Source organism: Cibotium barometz, chromosome 52, assembly GCF_041138505.1.
Source record: "Cibotium barometz isolate CiBa-2024 chromosome 52, ASM4113850v1, whole genome shotgun sequence".
Lineage (NCBI taxonomy): Eukaryota > Viridiplantae > Streptophyta > Polypodiopsida > Cyatheales > Cibotiaceae > Cibotium > Cibotium barometz.
Window position 1 is genome coordinate 18,544,595 of NC_141097.1, and position 20,160 is coordinate 18,564,754.

Genomic DNA, 20,160 nt, shown 5'->3' on the forward strand with positions numbered 1-20,160 from the left:
ATGATGCTACCTTGTAGTAATGTTGCCTACAGGTGTGTGTAGGGTGTGATGTTTGTAAAGGGTGTGATGTTTGTAAAAGGGCATGCGGGCCTTGAGAGGAGTCCTCTCATCAACTAGGAATTAGTTGCGCAAATTTTGAAAGGTGGGTTTTTTTTTCAAATTTAAGGAGAAAGGCTCCTGATATTCATTCATGTCATGAGGGACATGAAGTATAAGGGCTCATGATAATTCATTCATGTCATGAGGGACATGAAGTATAAGGGCTCATGATAATTCATTCATGCCATGAGGGACATAAAGTTTAAAGAGCCCTTTGTTTTAGGTACAACTAACATGTTATCATTTTGGTCATAGTTTTGGCTTTCTCCTTTTCCCTGCCACTGCCAGTGCGGCCATCATTAAAATTAGAGCTCAGAGCACCTGGCCGTAGCCCTAAAGCCACCAGTGATACAGGTCCCTCTCTCTCTCTCTCTCTCTCTCTCACACACACACACACACACACACACGGTATTATACACCAATTCATCCTCTCCACAGACAGCTCCTTCGCGTGAACCTCTTCAATTCCTGCTGGCTATGGCGGCCTCCCTCACAACACTCGCAAGAAACCATGATGATATCAACAACAGTAAATGAATTAAAAGGCTCCAACAGCTGCTCATTTGCCTATTTACATGAAAAGAAGGCGGTTCGTTGCAGTTACCCTTTACCCTTTGTACCTCCCCTTGGGGCCTGCTCTCGTTTTCTATTGATTCACAGTAGTTGTTCGTGATCTCCATATCTATCAGTTTCGGCTCAGACATGTGACTGTTTTCCTTTCATGTACTGTGTGTTGGTCCGTCCCTCTCCAGCTTACCCTAATCACCCCTGCGTGTGTCGGTCCGTCTCTGGCTAACCCTATCTGAACCCCATCTTCTTCTCCTCTGCGGCTAGCCCCTTCTGTGTATCCCTTACTAATTTTCTCTTTTACGTGCAATTCCTGCCAGTTTTGTGCGCCTTTTATGCAATTATCGCCATGTTTGTGTAGCTTTGGCGACACAGCGCGCACTTTTGCCCAATTTTTTTCGCCCGTTTTCATTGTACAGGTATCGCACTTCTCTGCAATTTTGGCCAAGTTAATGGTTTGATTAGTCTACAAATCAGTACGGTAAATAACGATTCATTAGTCTAGAAATCAGTATAATCAGCTCTTTGGGTGTGCAATTTCGGCTACTGGGCTCTCTCTGATCAGTGATTGTTTGCAGTAATCAGCCCATTTAGGTCAAAATGCAGTGATTTTTTCGGCCCATCTGAAGCAATGGGCTTGTTCGGAGCAGGCAGAAGCCATGCGTTTCTGCTAATTTTTGCAGTGGTTTCCTTCTTATCAGGGATCATAACTTCGCCGCTTGTGGCGCTACTAAAATGCAGAAGCCCAACTCGTCAACAATCGGCGAGCTTTTCTGCAAATCATCATCAACTAGCCAGTGCTGCAGAGCCCATCACAGATTGGAGTTCAACAGATCTGGTGCTTTTCCGGACCAAATGCAGCAAACCCATCTCACCTGATTCCGTGAAAACCCTCATCATCAACAGGATTTTTGATGGGGTCTCCCCATATGTAGAGTTCCCGCCAGATTTAGCAAAACCCTACCTCAGAGAGAAGCGAATCAGAGGGTGGGGTTCAACAGGCTCAGTATTCATGCGTCTGCTTGAAGAGGGTAAGCCTCAAATCATACTAGAATTGGGGACATATTTGGGGGCTTCTGCCGTACACATGGCCAACTTAGCAAAATCTCTGTTAACCCACCAAACCTTGATACTTTGTGTGGATGATTTCCGGGGATGGCCGGGTTTCCGCGACAAGTTCAAATTCCACCTAATCAATGGGGATGTGCAGCTTCTTTACCAGTTCATGCAGAATGTGCAGACCATGAACTTAACAGATTCCATATTACCCTTGCCATTCTCCACCACAGCTGCCATGGCTGCTTTGTGCGAATGGGGGGTCTATGCAGACCTCATCGAAGTTGATGCCGCACATGACTTCCACTCAGCCTGGGCTGACATCAACATTGGGTACTCCCTTCTTCGGCCAGGCGGAGTGATGTTCGGCCATGATTATTTCACAAAGGTTGATAACAGGGGTGTGGGTAGGGCTGTGGATTTGTTTGCCAAGGTAAAAGGGCTCCGTGTCGAGCCAGATGGACAACACTGGATCCTCAGAAGCAAATGAACGTAAGCAGAATTGGTAATTAGAAGGTGAGAGAAACAGTGCTTGACAGTACAATTTGATTGAAAGGACACCCTAAAATTAGTGTTATGGTGCTCACAAGCAAGTGAAATGAGGGCTCAGGTGTTATAACGAATGCCAGATGGTGCTTACACATGCGTGTCAAATGATGCTCACAAGTATTCTGACACTCAGAAGTTAACATAAATGAAGCTTAGACGATGTGGAATGATGCTCAAGGTATGTGATATCGAAGGTACACATTACTTCCCACATTCAGTTTCACTTATGCAACTGTGTAGAAGACCCAGAGCCAATTGGGTGTATGTGAAACAAATGAAATGATGCTCAGAAGTTAGTGAGATTGAAGGTTGGATGATTCATACCCATATCCAAATTCACTCCTGCAATTGGTGCAGAAGGCCCTGAGCTGGCTCTAGGTTTCTTCAGTAAATTACTAGTGTTAAGCCACCTGGTTTGGAGTATAATTATCAGCTTTTGAAGCCTTATTGAGGGCTTTGATTGGATTGCAGTGTTTTTCAACCCCACATCTTACAAGGAATCTGCAGAGGATTATCTTTTCATGCATGCATGCTAGAGCCCTTATTACTCCATAAATGGAGAGATGAATCAGTCACTGATCCATGCCCAAGATAATACTCTACTCAAGGGGTTTGTTCCTTTGAGCAACCAGCATGAATTCAAAAGCAAATTCTTAGCTGTTATTTATTGATATTGCTTTTTTTATTTTTGTATGAAAGTGGGTACTGAATTAGATGGCCACAAGGGTAGATTAGAACCTAGTACCTTCAGTTTTGAAAACCAACCCTTGAACCATCAATACAAAACTATATTTGTCCGGTATTGCAGTTGTAAATCATATTTAATGATGATGTTATGGACTCTAAACTCTTTACACATGGCTGTGATGACAGGCTTGGGAAGTTATTAATGGGTTATGAAAGGATAACCCAAACTGTGCCCATTTTGGCACAACTAGGAATGCATGGTTGAGTTGCATTCAATATCCTGGCGGCCCAGTTAATTGGGTTGTGTGAAAAGGCCTTTCAAGTGAGCAATTTGAGTCATGGATTTTGTAGATAGCCCATCCGATGACCATCACCAGCAGTTTTTGGTACAATTGTAAACGCCTTGAGAACTTTGTTGCTTCACAAGTGTATGAAAATGATAGTGCCTTTAATGTTTTGAGAGAGAAATGGTCTTCCCAAGTAGTACATGAGAAAGTTCTCTTGTTTAATTGACATTAGCTAGCTGCATGTCAAGTTATCACCCTTGCTTTTATACATTGCCATGTTCATTGCAAATCCACTCATAGCCCTATGCATGCCTAAGGGGCTTTATAGACTAGGCCCTCTTCCACCCCCGCTGTACACACATGCGCGCATGCACGCACACGACCCCCTGTCATAGCCTATGCATGCCTAAGGGGCTTTATAGACTAGGTCCTTTCCCGCCCTCCCCAATGCTCGAAAACGATGACATTCTAGTGTATTTGTACTGGCCAGAATTAAGAAAAACCGGCCGAGATTTGAAGTGGCCCTTATTTTTAGAAATGATTTTTTATATATTTAATAACCCAGAATGAAGAAAAATCGACTGAGATTTGAAGCAGCCCTTATTTTAAGGAATGATTTTTCATATATTTTAGTTATAAAACCATCGTATTCTTGAGTATATTTGGAAACAAAAATCGGATAGATTTAAGAGTTGTCCTTATTTTGATTGGAAAAATGTTGTATTAAATGCATCTCATCTGCCCATTGTAACTTTCCAAGCAATCTTGCACATTTTTTGTTTGCTTCCATCGTGCAGCACCCCAAGTCTTAGAGGGGATTCACATGCCTAGTGCCTAAGCTCATCAACTAATGGGATGCAAGCCATCTTGGTAGACATGGAAATCTTGTCTTCTCACATTGAATAATTTGTTGTTGGGAGTTGACCATCATACCACATTACTTACAGAGAATGCTTGGTTAGCATGCATTTGCCTATAATAGAGGTTTTGAAAAATAATAAGTAAAATTATTAAAAAATAACATTAAAAATGTTATAATAGCTTGATTATGACCATGGCTTTAGGAAAAGTCAACATGTATGCACACACCTTACAATAACATGGGAATAGTAGAAGATATATATGCATAACATATAGATGAATCATGATGGTATTATAGCTCTATAAAACAACACAATGTTTGGTTCATTTATTCATACAAATGTATTCCTTAAAAAATTTAGTGCATGTCTTATTTTCTTCCACTTCAAACTAACTCTTATGACTTCAAGTCCTGTTTTGGGTAACCATAAAAGGCCAATAAATTGTTCCAAGGGTGTAAAAAGAATGTTATGCAATTTGTCCCATGTGTTTTAGCTTGGACAGCTACTAATCAAGAGACATTATAAAAGCTTATGGGATAATTACTCTTTAACCAAGGACTCACTACCTTCTCCAGCACCAAAAGTTTGAGCACAAGTTGATTTTGTCTTGCCTTTTTAGGCAATTCTTGTAGGTATGCACAAATATCTTGAAAAGGGCTACCCCACCTTTGCACTATGTTGGTTATGGTTTGGATCTTTAAGTGAATGCTCTCACTAAGTTGACACAAGTTTCTTTTTGTATATAAGACAATCTATAGGACTTGTTATTGTCGTTCTCTCCTCATTTCCTTTATGTAAGTCCCAACCTAGCTTCCTCATCTTGGGACCACCCTCATGGGAAATTTGGTGCTCCCTCTTGAGATCCGAATGGACATTGCTCCGAACCCAAGGGGGAATGTCCAATATATGGCAGTCTTTCCTTTTAAGCATGGGTTAATAGTTTAAACCATTAATAAAATGGCATGTAGACCTACTAATCATCAAGAAATCATAATCTTAATTTGCATCAAGTGATTACCTACCAAACTATGCTTAAGCTAATCCACAAGATAAAATAGAGAAAAACATAACAAAGCTTAATCACACATATCCTATCCCATAAATCTAATTCTCATCTCTCTCTCTCTCTCTCTCTCTCTCTCTCTCTCTACATATATATATATATATATATATATATATATATATATATATATATATATATATATATATATATATGATATACATATATATATATGTGTGTGTGTGTGTGTGTGTACACATATGTACACACACACACACACACACACATCTGTGTGTATATATATATACACATATGTGTATATATACATATATATATGTATGTATACATATATATATATATATATGTATACATACATACATATATATGTATATATATATACATACATATATATATGTATCCATTCATATATATATATATATATATATATATACATATATATATATATGTATACATACATATATATATGTATCCATTCATATATATATATATATATATATATATATACATATATATATATGTATGTATGTATACATATATATATATATATATGTATATATATATATGTCTATGTATACATACATATATATATGTATCCATTCATACATACATACATACACACACACACACACACACACACACACACACACACATATATATATATATATATAATATGTATATACATACATACATACATATATATACATACATACATACATACATATCTATACACACACACACACACACACACACACACACACACACACACATACATACACACACACACATATACATACATACATACATTAATACATACATATATATATATATATATACCATGCCTTTGTATAATTTATGGAATCATACTAGCATGGCTTAATTATTCATCACTTTGAGAGAGAATGTTTTAACATATCATAACACCCTAGTAAAGACTAAAAATGAATTTATAAGAGTTGTTAATTTTTTTTTCAAGAAAAGAAATATTAAAATTTTATTTTAATTATTCAAGGTAATAAAAGCATGATTAAATTCAAAAGATAGAGGTAAGAGAAAAAACCTTGATAAAAGTAAAGATGGAGCTAAAACTTCAGTTTTGAGAGTTGTTGATGGTTGTCCACATCTTCTAGAGACCACCAAAGAGCCTTGAAAATCTATAATTATTCCCAATTGAAGAATATTTTTCCCTCAACCACCAATTCCCTCAATCATAGACTCAAATTTCACTAAATAGGATGATTAAACTTGATTTAAGCAAGATTAGGGGGTAAAATTTTGGTTTTGGCAAGCTCTTCAGAGCAAGAGAAACGAGAAGCAGCACTCATTCAAGGCACACACAAGGGAAGAAGGGAGGTAGCAACAGGAGCACTACAATTTGGGCAAATTTGGAGCTCCAATTGAAGGCTTCAAAGCATGGCTTCCCCCTTACCATCATGGACTTCAAATCTTAGATGGTAGGCTAAAGCACATGGGCAAGAGAGGCACCAAAGGAGAGAAGCATAGGGCTCACACCATAGCCATCATCTCAACCTCCAAGAAGCGTCTATTTTTAGCATGAAGAAAAAGGCCCAAATCCATTATTTTTTCCTTTTCCTCTATTATCTTACAACATCAAGCTAAAGATAGCAAGAGAGGGGTTAATTAACTCTAATTAGCATGTGCATGGTTAAGAGATGGTCATTTTCACACCAAAGGGAAGGGTGGTGAGACAAGTCTCACCACTCTACATAAGTTGCTGATATAAATTTCTCTTTTTAATTTATCAACATTATCCTCAACCATAGCACAACCTTAGCATTTTGTATAATTTTTCACCCTTTACACTTCCCAAGGTATAATGCCATTTTAATTCAAGGACAATTGTCTTATATTAAGGTCATGGGGCTATTATCACCATAAAAATTCCTTGATTCATGACCTTGACAAGTTTACTAATCATTAACTACATACACAACACTAACTAGGATTTTAATTCAACGATAATTGTCTCATATTTAGGTCATGGGGCTATCATCACCATATAAATTCCTCAATTGATGACCTTGACAAGTTTACTAATCATCGGCTACACACACACCACTAACTAGGATCTATAAAAATACCTACACATGGGTTTTAACAACAAAACAATTACACAAAAATGCTTGATATTACCAGATCCATTTATTTATCCACATATTAAACCGATCAATTTACACAAGTAGCGAGCCCTACTATGGCAATTAACTGATAAAGTTAGGCCCAAGGCTTCAAGATTTGTTTTATGAACCTAAGCCACACAAAACCAAATCGATTTCTCATTTTACCCACATTAAATTTCTAAATAAAATTTACATTCATGTATTTTATTTTAATTCACATCACCTTAGGGGTAAGGGCCACCTTACACTTTAAGGCAAAGAGAAGAGTTGCATGATGCTCTTTGTATCTCTTTCTTCTAGCTAAAAGTATTTGTTTCTTTCAATTTATTATAATAAAGAGAGAGTACCCTAATACCATGCTAGACATGACAAGTCTAGCATGGTATTAGGGTAAGGGCCACCTTACACTTTAAGGTAAAGATAAGAGTTGCATGATTCTCTTTGTATCTCTTTCTTCTAGGAGGCTCACAAAGCTAAAAAGTCTTTGTTTCTTTCAATTTATTATAACAAAGAGAGAGTGCCCTAATACCATGCTAAACATGACAAGTCTCATGTAAGGCATTTAAGTTCTCAAACCAAAGAAGAAGATTCTACAAAAAAGAGGTTAATGCATGCCAAGAAAGAGTCACACATATAATAGGAAACAAGCTCCTTTTTGGTATGACTTAGTGTTAAGGGTATGCAAGTATTAGTTAAAAAAGAGTGGACTTTTTAGTAACATAACATGCCATTTAAGGAGAATTTTACTTAGAGCTTTGCGAGCTCGTCACACTACAAGAGGTTGGCCCAACTCTGAGGATTTTTATCGAGGCTATTTCCTTAGCTGAAGTTCCATGAAACTTGGAGGAAAAGTTCTGGACTTCACTATAATATAAGTGTTAGTGGGTGACTCTACCACCCTGACACTTATAAATGTTGATATTTTTGTCAATCCACCTATGCAAAGCGCATAACGTTTTTGACCAATAATCCATATTTAGTCCTCAAAATTAATTCGATTACAACAATGACAGGTTGGCCCAATCTCCTCGCTAATAATTAAATCAAATCTACTATAATTGGCAGAGGCTAAGAGTTCTTCCTGCATAATCTGATGGAAAACATGTGCGTCAAAGTCAAACTTAGTTAAGGAGGGATAGGATACCTTGACCTTGTTTAAAATGCAAGTATTCCATTAGGAGATCATGCAAATCGTGCAGGTATAGCAATGACAACTCTCACAGTTGCCATTCTTGCAACCGGACTAAATGTCTTCTCATAGTCAATGCCATAAGTCTGCGCATAGCCCTTGACAACTAATCTTTCCTTATACCTGCTCACTGAACCATCAACGTTATTCTTGACCTTATACACCCACTTACATCCAATTACCTTTTTTTCCTTCAGCAAAGGCACTAACTCCCATGCTGTCTTTGTATCCAATGCTGCCATCTCCTCATTCATGGCCTCTTGCCATTTCTTATTTCCAAGTACCTACTCAAAACAAGTGGGCTCCAAATCCTATATTGCTTTAACCATGTAAGCATAATGATGGGATGCATATCCATCATATCTCAACATGTCTCCAATAGGGTACATAACCCCTGTAGACCTGCGTATACCTGGATCACTACCAGGTGTCCTTAAAATAGCCCTAGTTCTCCTTACACTAGGAGTAACCACAAACAGAATGCAAAGCTCCTCACATCAAGGCTCTGCTCAAAGCCACTAGAGTCACCATCCACATATGAGTGACCTATTGATAGATCAGGCACAAAAGGTTGATCTACCTTTTCCATTCCTTTGTGTGATACATGTGTACCTACATCTACCTCAACCTGCCTGACCATGGGCTAACCACCACTGCTAGAGGACTCTCCAAGTCCTGATTCCGGCTCTACATGTGGTGCAGCATCAACACTTCTTACATATGCATATTTTGTTGCCCTCACTATTGATGCATACTAGCTACTCATCTCATCAAAGATAACTTCTTTTCTTACTTGCATCTCACGAGTGGTAGGGTTATAACATTTATAAGCTTTGTGCTCCATAGTACAATCAATAAAGATACATTTCTTTACCTTTGGATCCAACTTTGTTCTTACTTCATTAGGAACATGCACATATGTAATACACCCAAACACTTTCAAGTGAGACACATCCAGTCTTACGCTTATAAACTTCTTTTCAAGCATCATACCATGAACAACTGTGATGGGTGTCTTGTTCATAATGTACATAAAAATTGCTACTGCATTCTAGGCATGTGCCACTTTTGTAATGTGCCTAATTTTTCTTTCTACACCATTCATGATTGCGGAGTGTACCTGCATGTAAGTGTCTCTTGATTCCCTGCTTTCTCACAGATATCCGGACAAGAGACTAATCCCTCGGTTATTCCAAAACCGAACCCGAAAAAACTTCCCTCGCCTAAAAAGCACGGGTGATTCCTCCAGGATATTTTTATTCTAATGTAGTCAAGAGCCTTAACTAACCAAATTGATCTGACCAAACCTATAACAATGTACAACCTAGTACCTTAATGCCTACTACTGAGATAAGCAAACCTCTAGATGTGCCAAGTGTCATCATGGAAGAGACCGAGGCCTCCACCTCTCATAGTTTGATCCCTGATTGGTTCAAGGGATAACTACCATATGGAAACCTTGAGTCCATCTTGAAAATGGATTTTCAAGTCTCACCAAAACCTACTTATGGAAAGGAGGTCATGAATGTACCACTAAATATCCCCAAATTGTTAGACTTTATGGCCTCACAAACTAATATAACTATAACCACGTGATTGAAAGGAGATCTTGAATTGTTTAAAGCAATCAGAGCTCTCCTTAATGGGGAACTCAATGTCGCATTACCACCGTTTGATCACATGCATAAGGCACGTCCCCAAGATACAATGGAGACACCTCGAGTTGTACTCAAATCAATAGTCCCAATGGAAGAAGAAAATACCAAATCCATGGTTAAAATTCCACTCAACAAATTGGGATAATATTTTGAAGGTGATGAGTCTAATGCACTACTACCAATTATGGCCAAGGGAATCACAGTAATGGGAGTCCTTGATGGTGGTGTGGGAGTTAGCACCAAGAAATGATGGTCAAGCCATGTCTAGAAGTCTCAAACATCATTGTCATGATGGCTGATGATACTGTCACCAAACCTATTGGAATGCTAGTAGATTTAAAGATCAAGGCTCTCAAACATCATTGTTATGGGCTTTTCCAAACAACAAGAATAAGATAAAATGATCTTAGGATGCTCATTCAATCATGAGAGAAGCAAAGATGATACATGACTAGTCTAAGAACCATGTCTACCTCAAATTCGTTGATTCCATCATCAGGGTTGATCTTGTGACTAGCCACGTATATCCTATGGATAGTGGAGGACTTTTTGAAAGCTGTTCAGAAACCACTACTTATTCAGCCCCATTGCAATACTGCTATAGTTGCAAAGAAAAGATTGATATAAGGAAGGACCACCCTATAAAGATGCTAAAATACAAGCTATTGAGCCTGAAGATGATCTCAGCTGGATACATATGATGGCTACAATCGATAGTAGGTGGGGAGCTAGAGGATCTACATGGGTTACACCTGATGGTGGTGAGGAGCTCCCTAAGGTCATGCCCCTACGAATGATTTGTGCTCTACCTTCTGATACCGAGGGGATATGTTATAGTGAACTTGAGCCCACATGGGATGACTCAAGCTCAAGTATGGGATGACTCAAGCTCAAGCACAAATAGTGATTAGGCGTTTGAAAGAGAGAATGAAAGTGACACTAACTCCCTAGTCACCACACAAGAAAAACAGAGCCTACCACATCCAAAGAAACTGCACGGAGTAGCTCTGAGCTTGATATGGATTCTCAATTTGAAGAAAGGGATGAAGTTTGTCCAAATGCCAAGGATCATCTTTGAAGATGGCGGGACATAAATGCTATATAGTGAATCATTATAAAAGGCTGCAAAAGAAAGAATAACTACTACCTAATGGCTCTAGTACATGGGTGCAGTTGACTTACATTGAAAGTTTATAGATGATTGGGGAGAGGAGTTACAACATGTCAGGTATCGTAGACCATCCCCAATCGATATAGCTAAGGTGGAAGTCTCTAATGAACCAAAACCAAGTCGCTCAGCGACTACTAGAAGGAAATAAAATAGTGAACTCACACAGAAGGAACGAGAGGCTAAGGATGAAGCTAAAGAAGCTAGTTGAAAGAAAGGAAAATGAGCATGATTTGCACCCAGCACTTGAGAATTACAAGTTGTACACCATAGGGGGATACAAGTTAGTGTTTGATAATGCCAAACATAACCCCACAAGTGAGAGTGGAGGAGTCTATGTGACGGGCCTACAGAGGTCAAGAAAGTAGACTTGGCTGAACTAGGAGAAGATCCTAGCCTCTGTCTACATAGCCAAGTACTTAAATAAGGTCAAAGAGGCTGAACTTGTAGCTCTCCTCAAGGCATATAGGGATTGCTTTGCATTCATATACCATGATATGAAGGGAGTTCTCACAAAAGTGGTACAACACACCATCCCCATGGTACTCAAAGTTAAACCAGTCCAATAGCAACCCTATCCAATGAATCCCAAATATGAAAGAATTGTTAAGGAAGAGATCGATACTCATTGAGTGTGGATTCATCTATGATATTGAACACTCAAAATGGGTCTCACCCATTGTGGTTGTGCCCAACAAGAATGGAAAACTTATAGTGTGTGCTGATCTCAAGAAAGTGAATGCTGCCATGAGTAGGGATCACTACCCCTTGCTATATTGAGAACATAAGCTCAAACGAGTTGCGGGCAAGGAGGCTTATGGCTTTTTTAATGGATACTCAGGCTATAATCAAATTTTGATCACACTTGAGGACCAAACTAAAAACTCCTTTGCCATTGAGCATGGTGTATATGCTTATAGAGTTACGCCATTTGGTCTAACCAACACACCAACCACATTCCAAAGAATTATGAATATTTCTTTTAAGGACTTCTTAATAAAGTTTATCGAAGCTTTCTTGGATGATTTGTGCATTCATTCGTTTTGGAAGAGCACCTAGTGTGCCTAAAAAAAGGTATTTGAAAAGTATCAATTTTATCACATATCCTTAAACCCTTACAAATGCTAGTTTTGGGTGAAACACGGAGTTATTCTTGGGCATATAGTGTCCAAAAATGGGATTTCCACTGGTGAGAAAAATCAAGGTCATCTTGGAATTACTCCCACCACAACCTACAATGGATTCTAGAGATTCATGGGCCATGTCATCTACTATCGTCAATTTATTATTATTTTATGCAAAAATAGCTCATCCTTTGTACAAGCTATTGATTATATTTATATGGACCGAGGAGTGTTAACAAGCTTATGATGTGCTGAAGCAAGCCTTGGCCAGTGGTCTGATCTTGCAGGCACCTAATTTTGGGATCTCATCTTTCATGTGCACATTGATGTCTCTAATTTCACAATTAGATGTCTCCTAGCACAACCGGGGAACACAAATTGGACTATCCAATTAGTTGCAAGTCGGCAACTAGATGAGGTTGAAATCAATTACACCACCTCTGAGCGTTAGCAATGGTTTATGTTGTAAAGAAATTTTGGCATCACCTTATTTCTTGCTAACAAATTTGTTTTCCATGTCCACCATCAAGCCTTGTTGTATCTAGTAAACGAACCATGCTCCACGGGAAGGATCACAAGTGGTTGTTGATTGTTCTCAAGTTTGATTTCATAGTAGTTTGTGAGGCCTGGCAAGAAACATGTCATGGCGGATCATCTATCCCCCATACCTACTAGCGAAGCACAAATTGAGGTTGATGAGAGTTACTAGATGCTATGCTATTTGAGGTTGAGGCTATTTCATAATGGAGTGAGAAAATCGTTAGCTTTTTGCTAATGGTTTTCTAGAAGGAAAGGAACTAAGGAAGGAAAGATTTAGCAAGAAAGTTGCTAAAAGAGAGTGCACCTTACCAACTTATTGCCGGATCTCTTTATTGACAAGGTAAGAATGACATATTAAGATGCTGCCCCAGGGAGGATGAATACTTACACATCATCGAACAAGCACACCAATGGGTAGTTGGTGGGACACTTTGTAGGCGACATTATAGCAAGAAAAATACTCCCATCAGGGTATTGGTGGCCCATGCTCTTCAAAGCTTGTGCACTATTTGTCAAGGGATGTGATAAGTACCAACATTGTTTAAATCCACAAAAGAAGGACATGATGCCACCACTACAAATTATCAAAGTCAACCAACCTTTTAAAAAATGGGGCTTAGATTTCATTGGTACTATTATTCCTTCTGCACGTGGCACACAAGCACACTTCATCATTGTTTCCATAGATTATGTAACCAAATGGTCTGAAGCAAGAGCTTCATGAAAAGAGGAGGCCATGTCGGATTGCTAAGCTTCTCTATGAGAATATAATTACATGCTTTGGATGTCCATTTGAGCTAGTGAGTGATTAAGGTAAGCATTTCATCAATGATTTAATAAAAATTCTCACTAACACATTCATGATCGCTCACCACCATAAGTCAACGCCATATTACCCACAGGAAAATGGCCAAGTAGAGAGCACCAACAAGGTTCTTATTTCAATACTGAGACAAAGACTATTGAAGCTCGATGCATTGACTGGGAGTCTAAGCTCACAACAACTTTATGAGCCTATCACACATCATATAAAGTTGCAATTAGTTGCATGCCATTTAAGAAGATGATGTATAGACTTGAGGTAATAATGCCTTGGGAGTTTATGATCCCTAGCTTAAGGGTAGCTGTAATGTGAAAAGCTTGATGGAAATGAATTGGTTGACTAGTTATTTGTTTTAGAACAACTTACAAAGGAGAGACAAATTGCAATATAAAATATGCTGACAGAAAAGGACCGAAGAAAGAAGTGGTTTGACTGAAATCTCAAGGACAAGAAGATTGAGGTAGGAGATCTTATACTTATGTATGGGGTCTGCAATGAAAAGAAAAAGCTTAAATATATTGGAAAGGGACTGTTTAGGGTTTGTGAAGTTACTCCACAAGGTACTATATGTGTTGAAACTCTTGACAGAGTTGAAACTATTGGTTTCCTTAATGGTAGTAGTAAGTTAAAAAAAGTACTATGGACCTATTACCGAAGAATCCTTAAATGCTTCTCATGAGACAAGAAAGCCGCTAAGTAAAGGGCCGCTCAAAAGAAGACCTAATCCCAAGAGGAGGAAAGGGACAAGCGAAACTTGAATAACATCGAGAAGCTATTCTGGGATCCACACAAGCCTTTGTTGGAGAGGTTGAAGGAGACACAGAGGAGCACAATCTAATTTCCTTCAATGCACGGAACCAGTTGGGAAAACCCCAACTCTAGTAGATACCTCCTTAAAGGTGAAGGGTATCCATGGTAGAAATACTGATGCCTTGGTTGCACTAGCCGGCTTCCCTTGGTTGCACACATGTAACTGCTACTATGAGTTATGGCCGTTTAACTGCCATTCTTGTGCTTCCACCAATGGCTGCATGATTCTTATGTGTAGGCTACAAATAGCATGCGTTTTTGCACTGCCACAAGAGAGAGAGAAGCCTTCTCTTGCTCAAGGTTTCAAGAGAGAAGCCTTATCTTGTTGTTTTGTTGAATGCAATAGTTTCAATTGCTGAGAGAAAAAACAAAACATGCTTTCTTCTTCTTCTTTGTGTAAACCTTATCCACATCGCCAGAGAAAGAAAAATGATTAGATTTGGACCAAGAAGTTTTTATCTTCTTTTTCTAGAGCAACGTCACACACAAAGAGAAATTCGAACATGGCTCTGATACCAATGTCATGCATCCACCATAGTTGTAGAGGAGATAGAGCTCTTGTTCACCACCCAACCATAGAGGAATGTGGATAAGCACCACACTACCAGGCTTATGTAGTGGCCTACCTGCCCACACTTGCCCGACCACCCATAGTCCTCAGACCTAGGCACCTTACCCCTAAACCCTAGTCACCCTCGTCGATCACTCTCTGGCAACGCTCCATGTTTGCTCAAGCCCTACCTATCTTGTTACAAGCTACATGACAGAGAGGAAGAATCAATTATAGATATTGGGAGCCTAATTTGTGACTTGTTACAAGCTACATGATAGGGAGAAATGATAAGGAGAAAGAATCAATTATGGAGATTGGGAGCCTACTTTGTGAGATCTATTTATTGAAAAGGGAGATGCACTAACACACTTGTAACGCACATATTTTCTCTCATATACACATAGATAAGATTAGATCAAACGATAGATAGCTTCTCCTTCATTCTCCTCTATACAACTAAAGTGTTGACACTCCACTAACCCTAATGAGTTGTCCACACACACTAGCCCACTGGAGATGGTCATGCAGCTGGACATTCTAGCTTGGTTTAGGTTGTATGCCTTAACCAAGGAAGGCATCAACCTTTCCCTCACCCAAATTGAAGAAATTTCTATCAATCTCAAACATATTCAAGAAGATGATCTCAAAGACCAAAGGGAGTGGATGGAGTGCTCCCTTTGCCATCATGAGGAAATTCATGGATCAGCACGAAAAGTAGTTGCTCAATGATCCCATCATCAAGTAGAAGAAAAAGAAGCCCTTAGAAGGGCCCACTTCCTCTATCTTATCCCCTCCTAAACCTCCTTCCAGTAGTTTAATGGGCTAATAAGTTTGATGAGAAAGAAACCCTAATTTCCAACCAAGGATTCCCCGTTTCTAATGTTACCTTTGGGCCTACTAAAAAGCTCTTTGAAACTTGTACTGATCCCTTTATCCCCAATAGGCTGCTTGAAATCTACCTTACAGAGGCAAAACACAAAACTTGGGCACTTGGCAACTTTGCCCTTCTTGCCCCCCCTTAAATGAAGGTTTTATACTCACTCTCTTGAATGAGAAGATAAGCAAGCATCAAAAATTGGCTTGCTACACATCCTCCAGTCAAACTCCTCCAACATAATAGAATCACACATCATTGCTTGCCTCTTTACAATGGGCAACTTTGAAACTCAGAGATGCCATCCTAACTTTGGATGCCTTCTTGGGGCAAAAAGTGTTATCTCCTGCACTAGCAAAGATGCCAGCTTCACTACTCAAATATGGAATGTGCATAGACTCTTTATTAAGTGTGGGTGGTGAGCATGCTGGAGAAGGAGATGTCTGCAGGGATGGTAACATACTATGGTTTGACCATGCACTATGGCTTATGCTTCACAAGATAGGTGAATTCTTCCTGGTTGTGTCTCTTAGAAAGTCCATGCTTATGTTTCTTCGTTGGATTGCCACTAAAGCCCAAGAAACCATCAAGGCTCTGCTCATACACTTGTTATACAGAGAAAAACTAAAAAATGATGTAAAGCATGTTGCGCTATGTAGGAAGCCACCCTTGGAGCATAGTAGTGAAGTGGATACCTTCATACAGAAGGCTGTAATGCCTGGAAAAGAGGCTATGCAATAGGACAACAAAGGCTAGAAGAGTTTCTTGTCTGCCCAACACCAAATCTCTCCTTTGTAATTAAATATATCTCTAGTTTGATGACTACATGAAGCAATTTTCAGAGATGTGCATGGAAGACTTTAGATCTCTCACAAACCAGTTTCTAACAGGCATGCTACTTATATTATTAACTATAGGAATAGCTTCATGGATCTAAGCTCTCTAAAAAGCTTTTTTGCTACTTTCTTTTTTGGCCTAAATGTTCCTTCTACTGCTTTTTGGCAAGACTATCAATTCTCTTGGTCTTTTTAAGACTCTTTAAAGCTTAAGCTATGTAATGCAACACAAGTATTTACTTCCGATGACTTGTTTACTTGCCTCTGTAATAAACATGATGTTGGTTTCAACTCAGACTTTGGTCATTTTATTTCTTCAAATGTTGATCTTTTGGTTAACAATACCTTAAGTTCTAATTTGGCCAAAGGTATTAACCATATACCTTCTATACCTCCCTGTCTTAATGATGCTTCTTCTAAAGAATTTTGGCATGTTATTATTGACCTGATAAAAGATAATGTGTTCTTATTACCCAAAGACACATCTCTTTCTTCACTAAAAATCTTGTTTTTTCAATACTGCAAGGCAAATTTGCCTCACAAGCATTCTCATTTTCAACCTTCTATGGAAGCTGAATGCTCTAGAATCAAAAGTTTATTCTACATTACCATGCTTGACAAAGCACCTAATAATCCTGTGTTTATTTGCAAAAACTTTATGGTGCAACAAACCTTTAATAGACTAAATGATCCTGACTTTCTCCCCTGCTTAGTTTATAAAACATACTTCACACAAATACATACCAAGAAAAAGGGAAAGTAGCCACACAATACCTATTGTCTTTATTTTTAAAGAAGCTTTTCCTTTTACATTTCCATCCTCTTGGTTCCCTCCTCCATTTGGAATTTATGCATCTCTTTCTCATGATTCTTCTTAATCACTTCTACTTTTCAGATGGTGTGCCATATGCCCTACCTTATTATGTATGAAGTTGATCCAAGTGAAGGATGCTTTGCCTATTTGACTCTTTTCCTTTGCTCTTTCACTTTTTCAAATGACAGTCCCTTACCAACTTCATTATTTTTATTTATGGAACATCTAGCATGATAGTGAATGAGTAGGAACTCTATGTGTTGTCTTGTAACATAGGAACATCATCTAGGCATTCTTCTTGCCAAGAAAAATGTGTGTCTACATTTTGTGCTCCTCACACAGGATTTTACAGGTGTGGATTTATGCAAGTTACTCATGTTTGGTAGTGTGTATACATGCAAAACACTCATGATTATGAGTGGGCGTGTGTCAAGAAATAGTTTCATGATGTAAAGAAATAAGCATGCATTTTAGGGGAAATATGGAACTGAAAACCCTAATTGAGAGACTATTACCCTGAACCCTAACTTTAGAGTGAATAAAGAACAAAGTTCTACTTTAGACTATTACCTTGAACCGTAAGTTTAGAGTGGATTAAGAACAAAGTTTTACAAAATATTAATTTTTGAAAGTTTTGTATCCTCAACATTGCAAAATTTTAACATTTTAGTTTTCACCTCATACAAATTTAGAGTTGAAAATAACTCAAAATCATGATAAGTTCTCAAAAATATGAAATATTATAGTTCTCAAAATTATGATTTGTAAATTTTTAATTTTAAGAAATGTAAGTTTTGAGTACCTCAATTGAGTCATTAATGTGTAAACTTAATCATATATGCAATTCAACTTTAGAGCTTACCAAAAAGAACAAGTAAAGAATATAATTCTTGGAAATATACAAATAAAGAATATAATCATGTATGGCTTGTAGAAATTCTATTACTTAGCGCACTACTCGAGGAGGCCATGTCTTCTATCTTACATTTTTCCAGCATTTCCCTAAATTGATTATTAGCTTCTTCACCATGATCTTGCCACCAACCCTTTTCTATAGCATGACCAATTTCCACAAAATGGTTTTAATTGAAGCCAATCACCCCAACTCAACTAGTTGAGCTTTAATTAAGGATAGTCCTGGTATTGATTTGTAATAATAGTAGGGTTTTTTGATACCTTTGCAGGTCTAAATCATTAAAACTTGCAGGGAATGAAAAGATGAGAGGTTTAGCATTCTAAAAAGATGATCAAAGCTACAGTTGATATATCCTCTTATGATTAACACCCTCACCTGTAGGCAACAAATCAAAGGAAAACCCATATTACTCAAGAAAAGAAATGCATTAAAGTAATAAGGATTATACGATACCATGATCAAAGAGAAGTTGGTTTCAATTAATGTAGAAGTAATGGTAGTAGCCAACAAAAATTGGATCTTAAGTGTAAATTAACACATCAAGCAATGAAAGTATATAGATCCCTACCAGAAGCAATAATTTTTTGTCTAATCAATCTCTCTCCTCCAATCTCTGTGCTTATATAAATACCTAGGAACATAATCGTCTGAGATTGTGTTTGCTAGAACTCTCCTTAATTGTAGAAGCAATGAGGAGGGAGGTTTTAAAAATAGTAAAATTACAACTAGTTTCTCTCAATTTGAGCCATGCAAATTACACTAAAGGACGGTTTTTTTCTGACACTGGCCTAGAAGGAAAAGAGCATGGGCATTGTGATGTGATGCCTATATCAAAAGTTTCTCTGAACGAAAGTAATTCAAATGGTCAAGATTTGTTGGCTTGCTTGAGTGGAACTTGCACATGAAAAACTTCCTGCCCCCCACCCATCCATGCATTCAATACCTTGACCAATTTTCAAATCCTATGATCACATCCATCAACAAACAACAAATTTAATCCAATACTATCCCTTCAAAAACTTAATCTAATGCAATATGATACCTTTACAAGCATGTCCATAAAGGGTGCCATGAAAAAGAACTTTTAGACAAAATCCAATATTTGAAAGTAATGTATTAAAAAGCTCTTTCACACTCTAAAGTTGCAATGTATACTTTAACACATAAATATTAATTTAAACATATGAATATACATTTTTTACATATGAAAACGAGACATTTACACGTGAAAAAATAAGAGAATTTTTAGCACATTTAAAACACTACCATTTCTAACATGTTAAAATTAAAACATGCATTAGATACATGCAAAAAACATATTCATGCATGTGAAAAGCCAAATATTTACATATGTGAAAAAAAAAATTTGACACAATATTTTGCATGTTCTAAATTATATCATTTTCTAACATGCTAAAATCAAAATATGTGGATGTACATTTTAAACATGTGAAAAACAAACATTCAAACTGTATATGTGAAAACCAAACATTCATACATATGAAAAACCAAACATTTCATACAGGTTAAAAAAACACAATAAACATTCATACATGTGAAAAAACAAACATTTCATACATGTAAGAAA

The 20,160-nt window shown here is 37.8% G+C and overlaps 1 protein-coding gene and 1 pseudogene across 1 annotated transcript; both read left to right on the forward strand.

Moving 5' to 3' along the window:
* Nucleotides 1–323: 323 nt before the first annotated feature.
* On the forward strand, nt 324–3,073 carry LOC147608904 (uncharacterized). The gene is made up of 2 exons (XM_086788604.1): nt 324–1,085; nt 1,245–3,073. Exon 2 carries the CDS (start codon nt 1,298–1,300, stop codon nt 2,210–2,212), a length of 915 nt encoding a protein of 304 aa, XP_086644730.1. The 5' UTR covers nt 324–1,085; nt 1,245–1,297; the 3' UTR covers nt 2,213–3,073.
* Nucleotides 3,074–15,648: 12,575 nt separating this feature from the next.
* On the forward strand, nt 15,649–16,747 carry LOC147608905 (uncharacterized; annotated as a pseudogene).
* Nucleotides 16,748–20,160: the final 3,413 nt, after the last annotated feature.

Bases quoted from the DNA above. Each gene is read 5' to 3' on its own strand.
- LOC147608904 (XM_086788604.1), top strand. From the start codon at position 1,298: ATGGGCTTGTTCGGAGCAGGCAGAAGCCATGCGTTTCTGCTAATTTTT.